The 21224-nt window shown below is 37.2% G+C and overlaps 1 protein-coding gene across 12 annotated transcripts in view; it reads left to right on the top strand.

The window, feature by feature from the left end:
- The window catches only part of adgrb2 (adhesion G protein-coupled receptor B2), a 364163-nt gene that overhangs the window by 252515 nt on the left and 90424 nt on the right, over nucleotides 1-21224 (top strand). For all 12 annotated transcript variants that reach the window (XR_007829792.1, XM_051136470.1, XM_051136468.1 and 9 more), the window contains one exon: nucleotides 16871-17000. Coding sequence is in view for 11 of the 12 variants with exons in the window: in XM_051136470.1 (XP_050992427.1) it covers nucleotides 16871-17000 (130 nt within the window). In the remaining variant the exon portion in view is untranslated. The remainder of the gene's footprint in view (nucleotides 1-16870; nucleotides 17001-21224) is intronic.

Genomic DNA, 21224 nt, shown 5'->3' with positions numbered 1-21224 from the left:
CTTTCTTTTTTAAAGGACATTTAAAAAAAAATATAACAACCTCAAACATTTTAAAGGGATAGTTCACCCCAAAATTAAAATTACCCCATGATTTACACGCCGTCAAGCCATCCTAGGTGTATATGGCTAAGCTTTATAATGGCAGTGAATGGCTGTTGTGATTTTAAAGTCCACTAAAGTTCATCCATCCATCATAAAAAGTACTCCACCCGGCTTGGGGGTTTATTAAAGGTCTTCTGAAGTGAATTGATGTGCTTGTGTATTAACCATAATCGCTAGCTTTTACTAACTGTCGTCCATGCGTTCACGAGAGTGGCATTCCAGAGGGTGATGTAGAACGTAGGTGAACACAGTAATGAATGTGGAAACAATGTGGAGAGCAAAACAAAACACTGGTCAAGTACAAAATGAGGATTTGTAAAGAAAAATGTCAGAGAATTTTAATATAGGCCAAGAGGGGGACCGGGTTTCCTTTGCTATAAACAAAACTTGGTTCTCGCGAGACTAGCATATTCTCAACGGAGCTTATGCCACTCTCTCGAGAACACGCGTATGAAAGTTAGCGGAAGCTACAGATTACAGACTATAAAGTTTTAAATGTGGATAATGCTTGGGAATGCCTTTATTAAACCCCTGGAGTCATTGTCGAGTACTTTATTTATGATGGATGGATGCACTTTATTGGGTTTCAAAATCTCAACAGCCATTCACTGCCATTATAAAGCTTGGAAGAGCCAGAACATTTTTTAATATAACTCTGATTGTGTTCGTCTGAAGGAAGAAAGTCATATACACTTAGGATGGCTTAAGGGTGAGTAAATCATGGGGCAGTTTTCATTTTGTCTGAACTATCCCTTTAACAGTAGTATATTATGCTGCTATTTCACCATGAAATGCATAATCACACTTCATTTTAATCCAAACGAGGCTGATTATAGATTGCGCATACAGAACTTCCCCTCTGCCCTTCTGTTTCCTCATTTGCAAGCAGAAGAGGCAAGACATATCACCATCATTCAGGGTTATTTCAGTTAATTTGCTTTGTAGGTGTTGCATTAAACTGAACCACTTTGCAACAGACATCATTCCCAGTCTTTAGAATCAGTGCATACAGACACAGACACAGACACATTTCCCTGCAGCACTGCACGGTGCTGTCCGTGGTGCTGAAATAGGTCAAATCAATGAGGTGGTTTCACAAACAGGGATTTAGAGTCTTTAAGCGCTAATTAGTTTTTGAATTTAATTTGAATTTATATAATTAAACATAGAGTAATCAAATACACTGTAAATTCCCCCATAGCTTTGATAAAGTCATCTTATGTCAGCCCTTGATTAAGTTATTTTGGGAATTCTGGCTGCCATTTCTTACACTGGAAAAATGGATGTAGAAACAATTTTCACTCAGAAATAGCTGGTAAATGTAATTTTCAAGGAACATATTGAATTTTGAAGTAGAATGACTGAAATGGATAGGATTTTTGATGAAATCCGAGAGCTTTCTGACCCTGCATAGACAGCAATGCAACTGACACGTTCAAGGCCCAGAAAGGTAGTAAGAACATTGTTAAAATAGTCCATGTGACATCAGTGGTTCAACCATAATGTTGTGAAGCTACGGGAATACTTTGTGTCCAGAGAAAACAAAAATAAAGGCTCTGTTCAACAATTTCTTCTCTTATGTGACAATTTTTGCCGCGTATCCATGAGAGTACCATGACGTATTATGTTGCTGCTGACGCAGGAGCCGGTGTTCTGATGTAGAACCCGGATGTGCTGCACCTTGTTTACGAGCAGAAGTAGTCTGAAGTTTTCGAGAGAGGAGGCATTTTTTTTGCCCAGCCTTACTTATTTAAGCCAGTTTAAACAAAAAGCTTCATAAAATTAGGGTTGAACCATTGATGTCACAAGGACTACTTTACCAATGTCCTTATTAACTTTCAGGGCCTTGGTAGCCCAGGACGTAGTAGTTGTGTGCAGGGTCAGAAAGTTCTTGGATTTCATCTGAAATATCTTAATTTGTGTTCTGAAGATGAATGAAGGTCTTTATTTTTTTTAGTTAGATAATCCTTTCCTTGTCTGAAGTGGGTGGTTCTTGCCCACAATGACCTGCAAAATAGACTAGACTTCATGCTGATAGCCTGGTAGACTAGTAATTGAATTGCAAGATCATTCTCCATCATATTATTTGATTCTACAGAACTTTTTACATTGATTCAACATTAGATGTTGGCTTATGCCTTCCAAATAGGGAAAAAAAGTACACAAGAAAAATTTAATAAAGAAGTCACAGCCCACAGATGAAGAGACAGGGAGGTAATTATTTCTTCATCTAAGGATTCTTTGTGAGACATTAGCACATTAGCACAGCTTGAGTTCCAGCATGGATGAAAATCATTCTTTTTGCAGTTCATCTCCACAAATATCCCCTTCACTCCCCACCGAGTGTGTGTGAGCACAAGCCCCACATCGACTCACTTATGCCTGTCTAAATCTACGAGTATGTGTCAGTGCATGTAAGTACGTAGTCGATTTAAAGGATTATGCTGGGAGCTGGCAAAGGAAACCCCACGCCAACCCAATGGTCCACTACACGTGTTTATTTTAAAATGTTTCTCTCAACTGCAGGACATTATGCTGGCTGTGGCTTCGTGTTTACAGTTCAATGTTTTAAATGCCCATATGTCCGTGCCATCTGTCTTCTAAAGCCCTACCTCTGTTTAAGTGAGAAATGTGCTGCAATGAAGTCTAGAGTTAGCGAATGCACACAAATAAGTTGAGTCCATCATAATGCCCCACATACACGGAGATTTGCATTCAGCCATGCTTCAAAAACACCATGGTATCATCTGTCAGTACATGACTTGTTTACTAAAGCAAGTGTGCTGGGAACAATGTGGGCCATGAGATACTTGTGAGGTTTTTAGATTATTTACTTCTGGTCAACACCAGGACACATCTACTCTATCATACTATACAGAAAGCTTTCTGACTCTGCATAGACAGCAATGCAACTATGTTCCCTTGATGGAGAAGCCCCAGTTTGCTGCTGGTTTAGTAACCCTGTATGGTAACGTGCACATTCATTACACATCAAACATTCCATTTTTCCAGATAGTGGAGGCTGAGGCTGTGAATTCGACCTTGCCACTGGCAGCTCTCTCTTTTTGACCTAGAATCCCATGCTGCTCTTTAGGGCAAGGCTCATGCCAGAGGGAGTGAAGTGACAGGGTAAATAACAGGATGTTGATCCCAACAACCTTTTTCTGAGTAGGTATGGGATGGATGCTTTAATCCGGCTCCTAATCCGCACCACTGCCATCCATCACCCTTAGGCCACCACACTAAACTGCTGTGTAAAAGCATGCAGCTACTAGCCACACACACACAGGGCTCTTTTTACCTCAGTCTGACAGAATTTAGTGGGTCCTTTGGATAGTTTGCCTTTTAACAAGTAAATGCAGTTTATTTCAATCTAAAAGCACATTTTTTTTTGTAGAATCATATTTTGCAAATCCAAATGAAATTCTTAGCAATGCATATTACTAATCAAAAATTACGTTTTGATATATTTAACCCTTAAATGCATGAATGTTTCGCCAATCATTATTACATATTTGGGTCTTTAGCGACCCGGACCTATATATCCAGCACGGATGGATCTCTAACTTCTGCAAGAGCAAAAAAAACGTTCTTGATATTTTAAGAACAATTACAGAAGAGTAAAACAAAGCATATTTTGTTACCTTTTGAAACTTAGAAGGGTTCAGTTTGAGCAGATGATTTTACCATCACTGTCATCGTCAGAGCGCACTTCCACAGTACATTCAGCATCTGGCTCATATTCGCAATCTCAACGATATTCTCAAAACTTTCGTTGTCAGTGAAAGTTTCGAAACTTTCGAAAGTCAATATTTTGATTGTTGGCAGCTTATTCACCACGTCCACCATCAAATAACAGTGACATTTATATTTGATTGTGTACAGTAAGTGCTCTTCAATAAAGCCATTCAAACCAGTAAAATTTTTGCTAATGATAATTTTTTTATTTTATGCCTGCGGTATTTATGAGTGAAACATCATGTCATTATTGTCCATCAAACCACCTCGAGGAATAAAGGTGAATTGCATGTATTGCGTCATCTGATATTTACATATTTTTGTGCACAAAAAATATACTTGCACTATTACACACCTCGTAATAGCGACCCTATACATTTTTTACAAAAAAATTAATCAGAAAACAGATATTCTTTTGGATTTTATTAATTGTTCTTGTTATATCGTTCATAATGAATAGAATTAATTAAAAAAATGAAGGAGGGAGAGGGTAGTGAATGATGTCCCAGGTCGCTAAAGATGCAAGGTATGCATTTAAGGGTTAAGGTAGGAAATGTACAAAGTTTTCATATATTTAAGGTAATTTACTAAATATCTTCATGTAACATGATCTTTACTTAATATCCTAATGTTTTTTGGCATAAAAGAAAAATAATGTCATTTTGACCCATACAATGTATTCTTGGCTATTGCTACAAATACACCCGTGCTACTGGTTTTGTAGTCCGGGGTCATATATATATATATATATATATATATATATTTAGTTATTTTTGTTATATAAAAAAGAACTAAGCAAATTACAAACCATAAGAAAAATACGATAAAGATAGAGATGAAATAATCACGTCTTATAAATACAGTAAATTTTTTTAACATGTATGCATTTACTTAACAACATTTGTTGATTAACATTAATGACAAACATGTGTTTAATTGCATGGATGTAATAAATCCGTTTTTCACCCACCTGTTTGCGTCCATTTAAGCCATAACCAAGTGTACCGAGATACTCCACACGATGGACATTTTGACAACTGTTTGTGTATTTAACAATTCAGACACAAGGAGAATGTTCTATTCAGTGTTAATCCACCCATCCCGCTTTCACTAACTGCAAGTTTATCGATAACAAATTGTGATTGGATCGTAATTTTGTTCTATGATAAGCATGGCTACTTTTGATTAGGCTGTTCTCACATGACAGAACACTACTACCACTTGCTCTGATTACCCAGTCATAAAGAAATTTTGAAATATGGGGCAAAACTTAGTAAATCAGGAAACTGAAAGTTGAGTTGAAATACAGGACTGTCCCAGGAAAAATTGGGATGTCTGGTCACCCTATTGTTAACCAATATTTGAATATATTCCACCCTTGCCTAATAGGAAGGAAGGGAGGAAATGAATGAATGAATGAATGAATGAATGAATAAGAGCCCTCATACTTCTAAAATGAAATGAATGCACCCTATGGGAGTTACATGCTTTGCAAGCTGTAGCCGCTCCTCATTATTATCCTTTAAATTATAATACGAAACCCATAAAAGTGAAATGCATGAATAAATAAACAATATGACCCATTCCAGTGACTTTACAAATAAAAAAAAATATCTTTAATAACTATAATGAAAAATAAAACCCTCATGAATAGCTTTAAAATGAAACAAACGCCCTGTGGGATGCTGAAACTAAAACACTGTTACTGTTCAATATTGTCCTTTAATGTAAAATGTTTGAATAACTAAAACATTCACATCTAGTTGATCAATGCATTTTCAATATATGTGTATATATGTTTTCAAGCACACCATGCGTAAAAATATATTTAAAGGTCCACTGAAGTGCTTTGAAACAGTCACTGTTATTCTGTGTGTTAATGTAATTTCAACTGAAACAGGAATACAGGGTGAGACATATCAAGCAGTCCCATCCCCTTTTTTTAAACAGCCAGTAGCGTTTTGTTTATATCACAGCTTGGGCATTTGTCAGCGTACTGACAGTCACAATCTCATCCATGTTGCTATAAAATGTAGTATTCTGTGTAGAATTCAAATGGGTCAGATACGTTTTGTGGTCTGCATTGGTTCGCACATATGATTCACTCAGTGCTATCGTGTCTCTGAACCGAAGCAGACTGTGTGCACTCTGCGGAGGTCGCGTGACTACTTTACCAAGCCAGACTTCTTACGGCCCATTGAAAAACATAGTAATACTGTCTGAATCGTTCCCTGTCCCCTACTGTATATAGTGCACTACATGCCATTCACCATACAAAAAATGCTAATTCTGTGAACAAGTGACCGATTTCAGCCGTAGCTTCAGCATCTATTTATTGGTAGGGGGCATGGCACTTCGGATTCTAGAGAGCATTTAATTGGACAGAAAGTTTGATGAGAAGCTGAAGTGCCTGGGTGATGTCATCAAAATTGTTGATCCATATTGGCAGAAGTGAGAAACTAAGTTTTGAATGCTTATGCAAATGTTGTCATTGTTTTAAAACACACTAGCTTATAGATAAACTTAAGACTAACATATTCAAACTAACTAACGCATCCACAGAATTCAGATCATTTTCTTTTCTTATATAATCGCATTGCAGAGAACCCATTACAACTGTATCACAGATCTGTTTCAGGTCACCGTAAAGCCGCTGTATATGTTTACAGCAGGATGAAGGCATTGTGGGATGTTTTTGGCATGTGATTCAGGGCAGGAGTCTGGTTTACAGACTCCTGAACTCTCTGTGCACCGGCTCATTATCTGGAAATAAGCATGGAGCTCTTTCTCTAACGAGGCCGTGACTCAGACTTTCTCCCACTCAATGGACTGTGGATCAGCTGCTAGAACAGCTTCTGTTTTTATGACACCACGCGAGAAAATAATCACAGCAACTTAATAGTGATTCCTGGAGCCATTTGGTTTACAGGGATTTTTATCTTAGCGAAATATCAGGGCGGATGCGGTTTTTCCCTCCTCGCTGTGATATTGCAACCTGTGCGACCCCTGGTTACATCCCCCACCCCCCCTTCCTGTAATAAAGTGAGACAGTAAGCCATAAGCATCTTATGGTTAAAATGAGCTGAACTGGGATAATGTGGAATCCATCTCGCCACGAGAGCTGCTTCATGCGCCATTATCTTGTCTTACCGCGGCTAGACCTACATCTCTACGCCGGGCCGCTCTCTTTCTCTGTTTATATTTGTTCCTCCCGACGTAATCTTCTTCCTGCTTCCTGCTCATGTCATTACACACATGTTGGGTGAGCTTTCCATGCTGCTCTTCAATGAGTAAGTGTGTTTGAGTTCGTTTGTGAGTCAGATTCAGCGTTCTATATTTAGATTCAAACACCTGATGCGGAAATAACCCCGTCGCTCCTCTGGTGGTTTAGTGTGTGTGTGTCGGAAGTCAAATGTGTTTGTGTGTGTGTGTTTGTTGGGGGGGAGTGGCTCCCAGGGCAGGGGACAGTGTTAGTGTGTCAATCGTAACACCAGCAGATTGAGTCTCAGCAAGCGTCTGTCTGCTTACATATAGCATCTGTGTGGAGTTAGACTACACCAGTGGTGAGTACATACATATTTAATGTTTTTTTAGACATTTAGAGAGATGATCGTGACCAGAAGGGGTAGTTTGTATATTTAAGCTTTTGTTGGATTGAGTAGCGGAAAAGTCAAAGATCATCCATCATTTTGGTTGTTTTATCAGGGAAATCACATGTGAGAATTATATTAATGAATGCATTAGTGTGTTACATATAATGGACACATTTGTCAGATCATTTAAATATTATTGTCAAGATCTCAAACTCTTTAAATCAAAACATCTTTAGAACAAAATCATCAAGGAAATAATATGGATTCCTTTAGTTGACTGTGCAGTTCTTGTTCTGGTTTAGCTGGCTTGATGTCTTGAGCTATTTTTAGCTCTCCACCCATTATTTGGTCTGGTCATGAAGGAGCAATGTTTTTAACATTAGAGAATTTCATCTTGGATGTTTTTTTTTTTTACGAAGCTGTGACACCAGTTGCACAGGGTTGCTAGTTGCGCTTATTGCTAACCTGCCTGGAATCATTCCCATCAGAGCACCAGGAGGAAGGCTGATCTCTTTAAAGAAGCTTAACAATTATCGTCAGGAAAGCAAAGGTGGAAAGCCAATGACAAGCACTTTCCATGCATGATGCATGATGTCTTCCAAGTTTTTCGGAAGCACATAAAAGCATTGTGTGAGTTCTTACTTCTGAGAACAAGGACATGATCTTTCATACTTGGGAGAAAACTTTTTTTTTACTTTCAGCTTCTGCAGTAGTTGAGATCTGAGGCAGCATGACCAGATAAAAAAAAAAAAAAAAAAAAAGATATCGCTCAGAGATAGTTTAGTTTTGCAGGTATGTGTAAGTTTCAATGTTGTCTCAGATGTTTCTCCTAAAACCCTTTGGGCAAATTATAATTTGTTTGACATGCAGTACAAGTATAGAGCTATTAGTGGATAACATAGTCCAGATACTTTGATCTTGGAAGAATTTAATGAGAAATCTCTGACTTTTGATTTACAGACTTTGGTAGTCTCTGGAGGAAATGCTTAGAAGCTGAAGACTTCTACAAAAGTCCTTAAAAAGGAGAACATATCGAGATCTTGTTCATGCTGATTTTTAGTGAGTAGCTACAGTACAGCAGGTTAGAAAAGTCTCCTGGTGCTCGGGGTATGTTTAATTTTTGCTGTTTTTTCTATTAAAAATATATAAAAATCTGATCGGTCGAGTAGCGTTACAAGAGAACGTTTTGCTTGTTGACTCTTTAGGTTATATTTACACCATTTGGTTGTGACAAGTGCTGTACGAGTGAGTCATAAGATTGATTTATTCATCCAATTTATTCAAAACCTCTGATTTATTCATAAATAGAGATTTATGAATGAGTCATGGGTTTGTTTATTCAACAAATCATGCTAAAGTGACTGTATTAATGAGTGAGTCATTGAATCATTCACTCAAACAGTTCAGTCAAAACATTCAGAAATGAAACTTAACTGCTGCTGTGCCTTTGTTTGTAACAATTTGGTTTGCGGAGCAAAAACAGACAAAGGAACTGGCAATATTGTGTCTAAACTGCAAGTTTCTAAGTAATAAATTCTTGCTTATTGAACTGTCATAACACTCAAAATCATGCCATATTTTTCCAAAAATACAAGGCCAGGCCTTGTGCCTATGGAACAACACTTGCTCCTTTTACCAGCTCTCTTTCTTCCCTACGTTTATGGAAATTACCATGTTTTTACTACAAATAAAACCAAAAACCCATAGTTACTATAGTTAAACCATGCTAACCACAGATTAGCCATGGTTTTGCCCTACTAACTGTAGTTTGACCATGGTATTTGTAGTAAAACTGACGTTATAAAACAGATGTTTCCAGTCCTTGATTCTGATTGGTTGAGCCACATTCAAAGCTGTTGTAAATTGCTCTACAAACATACAACTTTGCTTACATGTCAACCACTTTGTTGCAACCACAACTGTTTCTGAGGAACTACTTTGTTTGGCGGAGGAGTAATGTTTTTATTAATATCGTTACATTTTATTTTGTTAAACCTTACTATGTATATGGAATAACTGTTTTATAAAAGCAATAAACTCTGTGAAGCCATGGTTTACAGTGAATTTGTAACAGCTAAGGGGGTTGTGCCTAACAACACCCCTTAGTTGTTATAAATTCACTGTAAACCACGGCTTCTTGGGGCTTATTGCTTTATTATACAAATGGTAGACAATACACCAAAAAAACATGGTTACTACACTTTTACCATAGTAAAACCATGGTTAATTTTCATAAGGGTAAATTTATCAGAACTTCCCTAACATTGGTTATGAATGGCCTTGCATGTGTGAAGTTCCAGAAAATTCTTCTGTTGTATAGTGAAAAGGATATGCTAGATTGAGTGTATTTGGCTTGACATGTAATGTTCCTTTTCTTTATACTTCCAGAGCTAATTATCAGTCTCTTTCTCTCTTGCTTCCTCCCTTTCAGATCACTTTTTCTCCTTTTTCTTTCTCGCAGTGTTTTTTCCCCATTTTTAGCATTTTATACTCTGCATTAATTTTTAACACTCCCGTAATTCTTCTCAGAACACCCTTTCGCTGTAATCATATAGGGCATATTTAGCTCATAACGCAGGTGCCTATAACCAGATTAGAATTAATTGCCTTCCTGAAATAAAACTGTTCCTCACATGGATTAGCTGTCAGAATCCACGTTTAATTTGTTTGTTTAAGGCATATTTTCAGCCTTCACGGTAGACGCGAGTCCAACTTAGCCTTCACTTTTTGTAAAGACGATGGCTGCTTTAATCCACCACAGCTTGACCTGTTTTACCAGTGTTTATTTCATGTTTTCATCCTGTGGTTTGAGGCAGCTCATCTTGTGGATATTAAAAACAAAAGGGGACAAAGTCAATTTGGTCGGTTCTGTAATCTGATCCCCCCAGACTACTGTCAGAGCAGATCTGGTCATTCAATCAGAGACCTAAACACAAACACGGGCCGGGCCATTGATGAGGAAGAGAGCGCGCTGCTGGTTCATTAAACCTATCACAGCATGTGCTAATTAAATAATGGAGCCGCACTCACATACCAAAGGGTGAAAAATGACTGCTGTGGCATTTCATTCTCCATATGTTACCCTGTTTGCCCTTTCTTTTAGCATGTATATTTGCTTTTGTGTGTGTGACAGAGTGGCAGTGGAAGAGTGAAAATGCCTAAGGTACTGATAATTGCATAAGAGAAAAACCTCAAACCGTAGGGAGAAAGGAAAAGGTTCACAGAGTGTGTTTACCATGCTAGCTAATGTTGTAAAGAGGGAGGGTATGTACACAGGGTGCCCATGTGTTTTTCTGATGCTATTTCAAGGATAGAAATGGCTCTTGAGGTTACGCCTGGGTGGGAATTTAATTGCGAATAGAATTGTTGAATGTTCTGGAATTAGACCTGCTGAAATTTGGTTCATGTTACCAGCATTATCTTTGGTGAAGCTGTGGTTCATTGATGATTTCAGAGTCTAAAGCCACGGTATGTTGATATTCACCTTCATGTCGTTCCAAATCTGTAAGACCTTTGTTCATCTTCAGAACACTAAATATAATATTTATATTAAAATTTCTGACCATACGTAGACAGCAATGAAACTGACACATTCAAGACCCAAAAAAGTATTAAGAACATCAATAAAATAGTCTATGTGACATCAGTGCTTCAACCTTAATTTTATGAAGCTACAAGAAGTATTCTCATAGCTTTATGAAATTAAGGTTGAACCACTGATGTCATATAGACTATTTTATCGATGTCCTTGCTAACTTTCTGGGTCTTGAACGTGTCTTTAACTTGTGTTGCTGTCTACAGAAGGTCAGAAAACTCTTGGATTTTATCAAAAATATCTTAATTTGTGTTCTGAAGATGAACAAAGGTCTTACGGGTTTGGAACGACGTGAGCTTGACTAATTAATTGTATGGTAGGTGCTTTCACATCCAGTCATTTCACTAGGAATCCATGTGATCTGCAATTTCATGTGAGGACAAAATATTTCCCACACAGATTTCACATCAGGTTTAAGTTGGTTGTGTGAATTTGCCATGTTGACCAGTAGAAAACTGCTTGGTTTGAAAATTACTTCGATACACTATTGATAATAGGACCTTTTTGCCCACAAAATTTCACCTTTTAAGTCTTTCCAAAAGTTAAATGGTTCTCCATGGTACTGAATGGTTAACATTTTTAAATAGTGTGGTATTTACATACTGTAGTACTTCAAATTAAAGGATTAGTTCACTTCCAGAATAAATATTTCCTGATAATTTACTCACCCCATGTTATCCAAGATGTTCTTGTCTTTATTTCTTCAGTTGAAAAGAAATTAAGTTGTTTTAGGAAAACATTCCAGGATTTTTCTCCATATAGTGGACTTCAGAGGTTGAAGTGTTGAAGATCCAAACTGCAGTTTCAAAGCAGCTTTAAAGGGCTCTACATGATCCCAGCTGAGGAATAAGAGTCTTGTCTAGTAAACGATCTGTCATATTCTAAAAAATAAAAATAATAAATTCTACGCTTTTTAATCACAAATGCTCGTCTTGCACAAGCTTGACTTATGTAATCTTGTTGTATTTCAGTTAAAAATGAAAAGGTAGGGTGAAAAACATTTCATTTTCCCCTCTAACTTCAAAATCGTACGACATTGTTGTTTTACCTTTTCTACCTTTTGTAAAGGAAGTTTAACTTTCTTTGTACGTTCACTTTGTAAACACTGGGTCGGTACTTCCGCCTATGTCACGCGTGACCTTTCCAACGTGACTATGTAATGTAAGGTCGAGCTAGTGCAAGATGAGCATTTGTGGTTAAAAAGTATATAATATTTTATTTTGTTTTTTGAAAATGACTGATTGTTTCTCTAGATAAGATCCTTATTCCTCAGCTTGGATCATGCAGAGCCCTTCGAAACTGCAATTTGGACCTTGAAGATGTTGACCACCATTAAAGTCCTCTACCAAATTAAAAAGTCATGGAATGTTTTCCTCAAAAACCTTAATTTTTTTTGACTGAAGAATGAGAGACATGCACATCTTGGATGACATGGGAGTGAGTAAATTATCAGGAAATTTTATTGTAGAAGTGAACTAATCCTTTAAATTAAGAAGCCTGATGGGGACACCAGTGCACCAGCATCCTATATGGTAACTAGCATTCAAAACACAACATCTTTCCAGCAGGTATAATCTTATATAAAGGGTAGATAATGTCCCGAAGGGTGGTAAATGATGTTGTCCGGACAGCATAAGCTGTCTCATTCTGAGAGCTCAGTAATTGGATGTTTTCTGATCTAAGCAAAGTATCTGTCTCGCCTGCCAAACAGTGTTTTAGATGATCTTTCACAAAACCCTGTATCTCTTATCTCACCTGCTCCTGTTCACCTGCTGTTGATTAATATCCCCGGGAGGTTTGCACCTGATGCTCTGTGCTTGATCCTAGCCTAACTAGAAATGCCCAGAATTCTATTCACGTGTCTGTCGGCTCATCTTTGTTTCTGTTGGCGTCAGAGAGACTTTGACTGGGAGTCGCCTCAGATCAGCTGCCTCTGAAGTGTCAATCTGCAGATCAAGGCTAGAGAAAGATTGCACTTACATTGCATTATGTGGGTTTTTATTTATTGAGCACTAGCTGCAGGAGCATATGTGTTGAAGAAAAGAATGGTTCATGTTTATGAGAGAGAGAAGATGAGAGATGAAAATGTAGACAATGCAGATGTGCTCTTGTGCTGCTTCTGCGAAGGTTTACGGCAAGTATATGCTTTTATTTCACTACTATTTCACAAAACTCTCACGCTAGGAATGAATTGCTCACAGTTATAGCATTTCTTTCTTATTTATTAGCCTAAGCTCAATTAAATTTGCATGGTGCGGTTACCATCATGCAGATTTGAAAACAGTTGTGAAGAATGCACCAGACTACTGCAATCTGGCATACTTTACTAGACCTGTCCAGCATCGCTTTACTGCGATCCAGAAGCTTGAATTGACACTTTAAAATATTGAAATTGCAATCTACAACACAAGTCTGGATTAATGCCTGATTATAATGTGCCTTTCCAGCATATGATCATCATTTGATAAATCACAGCTGGCATGACGGCTTGTACACAAACATCTCTTTTAAACTAAATTCCACAGGCGGTAATGTCATAGTGTTAATTGTGCCAAGCAAATTAAAAGTGAATATAGCTCAGTCTATATCAAACCTAATTTGCATAGAATGTTGGCACTGAAAAAAAAAAAATGTAAAAATAACATTACAAAATAACAACTGAATTGTGCTGCAGAGTTTTACTCTGAAATGCTGAACGCAGAAGAGATGCAACTACTTAATGAATTTGTCCTAAAATATTTGATTAAACAATTTTGACCTTGAGGAAACATAAAACAGTGGTGAAGATAGTCATGAATAATTGCAGGAAAGGACTATTTATTTATATAGACCTTTTTTAATTAATCTCAGGAATTTCTGTCCTAATTTATTTATTCTTGTAATTATAAGTTGGCGGTGGGTTTTATCTGTTTTTCCTGCTTGAGTAGACTTTACAGACTCATAAACTCATAATTTAAAATATACCTGCTTCTTTTGCTCCATAAAATAAAAGTACTAAGATAAAAATAAATGCATTTTAATAATGCACCGCCTTTTTTTATGTTTACTATAGGGATGTAATGGTACACAAAAATGACTGTTTCAGTACATACCCTGTTATGGCATGTTGTTAGTACAGCAGGACAAAAAAAAAAAAAAAAAGAAAACAACAAAACAAAAGTAGCTTTTTTCTTTATTCTTCTTACTGGTTTTTAAAGAAACTATGGCTCAGTCTTTAACTTTAAAGGGAACCCCAGGTATTAAGACTTTGGTTTAATAATGTAAATTATGTCTCTTACTGAAATATGTAGTAGAAAACCCATGAAAGATTTACGTAATTTAAAAATAGCACATAGTTCTGTACATATTTTGGACTGTGGGCGGGTGCCATTACTTTGATGATGTAAAATGGTTGCACTCAGTGAGCCACTGGCACTAACACAAATCAGAAAATAAAATACTGATGTGATGGCAACAGCTACTGAAAAAGCTTAAAGGTGGTGATGAATATAAGCGTAGGATTAAACCAAATGGCGTTCCATCATTTTTCCCTAAAAGGAGTCTAAACGCCCCTGGATATCGAGTGAAATCCATGCTGAAAAACTCATTCTGTGGCTGCGGAGTCATGACAAGTGGCGGCATGTTTGCGTCCCACCAGGATGGTATCTAGCGTTTCTTGTCTCTGCCATTTGTAAGCTCTTTCAGTAGCTGTGATCTACTAAAAGCCTCAAATGCATCAGGGCTAAAGTGGTGAGAACAAAGACGCAGGTCTTTAAGAAGTTTTATTCATCCACAGGCATCTTCCCATTCTTTTCTCCTCATCGCTAAGAAAGCAGTGAAGACTTAAATCGCTTCTCCTGTTCCCCTTCGACTGAAAACTACAACCAATGTGGCATCGTATAAGTATTTTATTTACAATGCAACCATTTAACATCATCAAAATAATGGCGCCCCTATAGTCCAAAATGTGTATAAAACAAAGTGGATTTTTTGAAATAACATAAGTCTTTAATGGGTTTTCTACTGCACATTTCAGTAAAAGACCAAAAAAGATAATTTACGTTATATTAAGCCATACAAGTCTGAATACCCGGGGTTCCCCTTAAACTATATGCTTAATATAAAGCATATCTTGTTTGGGTTAGAATTGGATTGTGCACTTTTCCTCCAGCAGCTCATTCAGTGTCCTCAATTATATTTTTTAGATGCGCTCGCAACATCAGTGTGTATTGATATATAAATGGTATTGTCCCAGCCAAGTTCATTTACATTCAGTAAGGCTATTTGGATATATTATAGTCAGAATTTGAAAGAATTTGAGGTCAAATACAAAAGAGAGACCTCAGTGAACTGAAAACGCTATTACTGCTTACAATAAAAATCATTGCTTGGAAGTAGATGAAATTCACTTGTTCTTTGTTCACTTGAAAGATTCATTCAATGTAACTTTGTAAAGTCAACATGACGAATTGTCATTTGCTAAAGTGTTTTCTCCTGTGGAATAACATGTAGTGATGAATTGCTCACAAGAAATTTTCTGAATTTTGATTTCATGTTGCCTTAAGTAGGTGTCTTGCTCAAGGGCACAATAGTGATGATTCATGGACTTCTTATTGGTTACTAGCAAAGAGCACAGACCTTCCCTTACTGCTGAAAAAAAAAACACTTGAGTTATGTACAACGTTATTTGACTTGGCTAGGCTTTAAACTTGAATTTGCAGTTGTGGAAACAGAATGTTACACATATTTATTCAGTTGTGCATTTTGTTGTGCACTATTTGCGGAATCCATAATTAGAAGTTCCTCTTAGTCCGACCATCTGGCCTCAGCAGTGAGTTTAATCTGAGGATCAACATGAAGCTTTACAGTTTACATTTAACAAATGTTTTTTAACAAACTCCCCATCCTCCATTCTCCATTATTTATTCCCTGAACGTAAAATGTGCACATGTGGGAGAATCTTAAGTTCACACTAGCAGCTTGTTCCAGAAAAAAAAAGCATTTGAAACAGATGACAAATATGTGCATACATACACTACCATTCAAACATTTGGGGTGGGTAAGATTGTAAAATAGCATTACAGTTTAACATAACTGTTTTCTATTGTAATATACTTTGAAATGTAATTTATTCCAGTGTTGGCAAAGTTTAATTTTGGCAGGCATTGCTCCAGCCTTCAGTGTCGTATGATTCTTCAGAAATCATTCAAATATGTTGATTTGGTGCTCAAAAAAATATAATTATCAATGGTGAAAACAGTTGCACTGCTTAATAGTTTTGATACATTTTATTTAGGATACTTTAATGAATAGAAAGTTCAAAAGAACAGCATTTGAAAAAGAAATCATTTATAACATAATGCGTCCTTCCTGAATAAAAGTAATTTATTTAAAAAATAAATCCCAAACTTTTGGAAGGTATGTAAATGTAGGCATACTGTAAACAATCACATGATTATAATTGCAGTTCAGATACAGCCAGAAATAGCGTGTAACGGTAAGCGCTGGGAATTGGAGTGCTTCTGCTAGACATTTTGAGGACATATTGAGAACACTTTGAGTAAGAGGATGATGGAAGGTACATATGACAGCGATGAGACCCTGAAAGTGTTTATGACAAGCAGATATTTGCAGAAAGTCTAGATAAATAGGGAGGACGGCCCATTATAAAAGCAAGACCGGTGGACTTGTGGGCCGTTGTGTCTGAGAGCATTTGGAGTGAGGTTGTCATCGACTAGTTCTCATGACGCTGTACAACTCACTACGGTCTCTCCTGTTCTCTCTCATGGAATGACCCAATTAATTCATTCTTTTTTTTCCTGTGTGTGTGTTTGTGTGTGTTGTCGCTATACCCTATCAACAGAGAGGCTGGCGAAGAAAACTGGGACGCAGAGAGCTGCCAAACGCTCCCATCGCCGGCAGTCTCCCACACCAAATGTCTGTGCAGCAAGCTGTCCACCTTTGCAGTGTTAGCGCAGAAAGCTAAAGAACCGGTGAGTGCTATCTATACCTTTCCACACCACACTTCACCCCACAGTGTCTGGCCTAGACCTTGGTAAAATTTGTCTTATGCATAACATATGCTGCCATACATCGAGAATATTGTTGTCGAACATTGTTTGGTTGCTCTCTAGAAGGTCAGTATCCCGTCTGTTCCATGTAAGCTAGATTCTACAGCTAAAGAAAGATCAGAATCCACATGTTCTTGGTTAATTGTTTTGTTTTAACGATTTCTTAAAGGTAAGGGTGTAACATTTTTACCATCTGTACTGTTGCTGTGACATTTGATGCGAACTTGCCTCCATAGTGTGAGGGTTCGTATGAAAGCAGATGGTGGACCAGGTGGTTAATATATCATGGTATGCATAATTCGTCAGTGTTTGTCTGACTTGGGATTTCTCCCAGGTATAGTTTTAAAGCACTGATGCACAGCAGTGTTGTTGTTTTTCTGTGATTATGAATATTAATCTTTATAAAGCAGTGGTTATCACTGTGAGGCATCAAGGGAGGTGTGGGAAATGCTGATAAAATTTCCAAGAAATACACAGGATACATGTGTGTGTGTGTATATATATATATATATATATATATATATATATATATATATATACACGTCACACACTTCAAGTGACAATATACATCCGATGATTATCTGTAAAGCTGTTTTATAGCTAATAGTTTAAAGAACATTTATACTTGCAAATTTATAGAAAAACACTATATGTGACCCTGGACCACAAAACCAGTCATAAGGGTCCATTTTTAGAAATTGAGATTTATACATCATCTGAAGGCTGAACTTTTTGAAATTCTGGAATCTGAGGGTGCAAAAAAATCAAAATACTAAGATCACCTTTAAAGTTGTCCAAATGAAGTTCTTAGCAATGCATATTACTAATCAAAAATTAAGTTTTGATATATTTACGATAGGAACTTTACAAAAAATCTTAATGGAATATGATCTTTACTTAATATCCTAATGATTTTTTTGGAATAAAAGAAAAATCGATAATTTTGACCAATACAATGTATTGTTGGCTATTACTACAAATATACCTGTGCTACTTATGACTGGTTTTGTGGTCCAGGGTCACATATAGTTAAAGGAGAAGTTCACTTTTAGAACAAAAATGTACAGATAATTTACCCACCCCCTTGTTATCCAAGATCTTTCTTCAGGAACACATTCAAGAATTTTTCTCCATAATGCAGTTTAAATGCAGTTTCAAAGGGCTCCAAACGAAAAACTCCCATCTCATTTCTCCTCCTCATTCATTTTTTTTTTTTTTTTTTTTTTTTAAAGAAAACAGCCGATCATTTCGCTAGATAAGACCCTTCTTCCACGGCTGGGATCGTTCAGAGCCCTATGAAGCTGCATTTAAACTGCATTTTAGAAGTTCAAACTCACGGCCACAATAGAAGTCCACTATATGGAGAACATTCCTGAAATGTTTTCCTCAAGAAACATAATTTCTTTACGACTGAAGAAAGAAATACATGAACATCTTGAATAACAACGGGGGTGAATAAATTATCTGTAAATTCCTAAACAGTGGTAAACAGCTCAAAGGATTAGTTCGCTTCCAAAATAAAAAATTCCTGATAATTTACTCACTCCCATGTCATCCAGGATGTTAATGTTAATGTTTCTTTCTTCAGTCAAAAAGAAATGAAGGTTTTTAAGGAAGACATTCTAGGATTTTTCTCCATTTAGTGGACTTTAATGGGGAGGTTGAAGATCCAAATTACAGTTTCAATGCAGCTTCAAAGGGCTCTACACGATCTCAGCTGAGGAATAAGGGTCTTATCTAGAGAAACGAGTGGCCATTTTCTTAAACAAAGGAAAATGTATATACTCTTTAACCACAAATGTTCATATTGCACTTGTTCTGGGATGCGCATCCGCGACTTCATGCATTACGTAATCATGTTGGAAAGATCATACGTGAATAGTTCTCCGTCTAGGTGCGAAAAATTTAAATCATCTGACAAATCATCCGACATCATTGTTTTAATTTTTTTGTAAAGGGTGTTTTACTTACTTTGCACATTCGCTTTGTAAACACTTTATTTTTGTTTTTTTGTTTGTTTTTAAGAAAATGACTGATTGCTTCACTAGATAAGACCCTTATTCCTCAGTTGGGATAGTGTAGAGCCCTTTGAAGCCACATTAAAACTGCAATTTGGACCTTCCAATCCAATTGGCTGCCATTGAAGTCCACTATAGAGAAAAAGTCCTGTAATGTTTTCCTCAAAAATGTATTTTTGACTGAAGAAAGTTTTTGAAAGAAAGTAGCTTTTGTTTATTTTAGTAAGCTAATGTTTTGAATCTGTAGTGAGTATGTGTCAACTCTGAGAGAACTAAACACTAAGCGTTGTATCTGTGATGTGGCTTTTAGCTATCCAGGTTAATGACTCGTGCTGCCGCTTGTTATATTGACCCTCTGCCCTCTTTTCACTTAATGGAAGTGAAAGGCCCACCAGCTGCTCAGACCTCGCTGTTCCAGAACTTTATGTCCTGTACATTTCTCTCTCTGTGTCTCTCTCTCTCTCTCTCTCTCTCTATCTATCTATATATATATATATATATATATATATATACACACACACACACACACACACACACACACACACATATATATATATCCATGTCTCTATCTACATATTTATCTCTCTGCCTCTCTCGATCGTTTTTGTTTCCTCCCCTCCCCTCAGCTGCGTCACCAATGAAAGGATACTGACCCAGTTTAGTTTAGCCGAGTGATTTTTCGTCTGAAAGCACCCCCATTAAAGTGATTGATATGCATGGCAGGCGAATGGGATGCTGGGAGATGGAGAATAGCCCTGAGGAATGAGCAATGTGGGGCGGAAAGAGTAGAGCCAGAGGCCAGTCGCAGTCACACAGGAGCTGGACCACACGCTGCTGGCTGCCACCACCACTGACACCGGCTAAACACAGCGTGCCAGGCAGATACACACATGCAGAGAGAGAGAGAGAGAAGGAGAAAGAGAGAGAGCAGCATTGCCCATCAGGCACAGTACTGCACAGTCAGGGGCACTGAGCTTTGGGTACAGGGAGGCAAGGTGGATGCAATGCCAGTTCTAAAAACTGCAGAGCTAAAAGGAATACTAAAATAAAAAGAGAAAAGTGGAGGAGAGAACATTTTAAAGTCAGCAGTGATGTTTACTAATGCATACATAGTGGAAGACTAAAGTGTGTCTATTCAAAAGCTAGCGCTTAAGGTAAGAAAATGGTGCATTTTGAATGAAATGTATTTATGTAGGTGATATAAATACATTTCTGTCATGACAACACTCGATGGTTTAGCACTGTAATGTACATGACAATGGTAATGTGTTAGGTCTTGGTGGTATAGATGGTGGAAAAGCAGAAAAAATACTGCTGCTACATATATAACATGAAATACCCCCCCAACCCCCCATAGCATTCATGAATCACCCTATAGAAGATCTATACAGGTGGAGCTGGGGAAGGTGGAGGGTTTCTGAAGCATGCTGCAATTGCTTTGGCAAGCACTAGCCAAGTATTTAAATGTTGAGCAGCTACTGGCTACTCATAGCTCATTGGCTGCTGATACAAAAGAGAACCAATCAGCTGCGCCATGTGATGCTGTCATTATGTCAGATTGAGTTAGACCTATCGGACTGCGCCATCTACAGTTTCATGACAGAACTTTGAATATCTTTATAAAGAGCTTTTGATGAAAAGTGAAGGTAACATGCTTTCTATTCATTGAAGAGTCCTGCCAAAAACACACCACAAAAATAAGCAGTGCAGCTGTTTTGGTAATAAAAAGAAATGTTTCTTGAACAGCAAATCAGCATATTGGAATGATTTCTGAAGAATCATTTGACACTGAAGACTGGAGTAATGGCTGCTGATCAAAAGTTCAGAGATTGTACTCATGATAAACAACAGATTTTTCTCAATTTTTTTCTCAAAATTTAATTCCTAAAAATCATAGCTATCAGCCAACTTAAGATAGCCATAGCTTTTGTTACGTTCAAGCTTTGGACAAATTAAAAACAGTTCTGGAAAGGGCTTTTATATGGTATCAAAACCTAAAAAACGTAAAATTTCACCATGTGTTGGGGTTTCACAAATCACAAATATATAAATAGAAAAACATTGTTTTAACTATGTATTTATTTATTTAAAATGCAGCATTGGTAAGCATAAATAGTTGCCAGATTTG

The sequence above is a fragment of the Labeo rohita genome, chromosome 19 (genome assembly GCF_022985175.1).
Source record: "Labeo rohita strain BAU-BD-2019 chromosome 19, IGBB_LRoh.1.0, whole genome shotgun sequence".
NCBI lineage: Eukaryota > Metazoa > Chordata > Actinopteri > Cypriniformes > Cyprinidae > Labeo > Labeo rohita.
The sequence above is the reverse complement of the archived record's forward strand: the minus strand, read 5'-3'. Positions and strand labels throughout refer to the sequence as shown.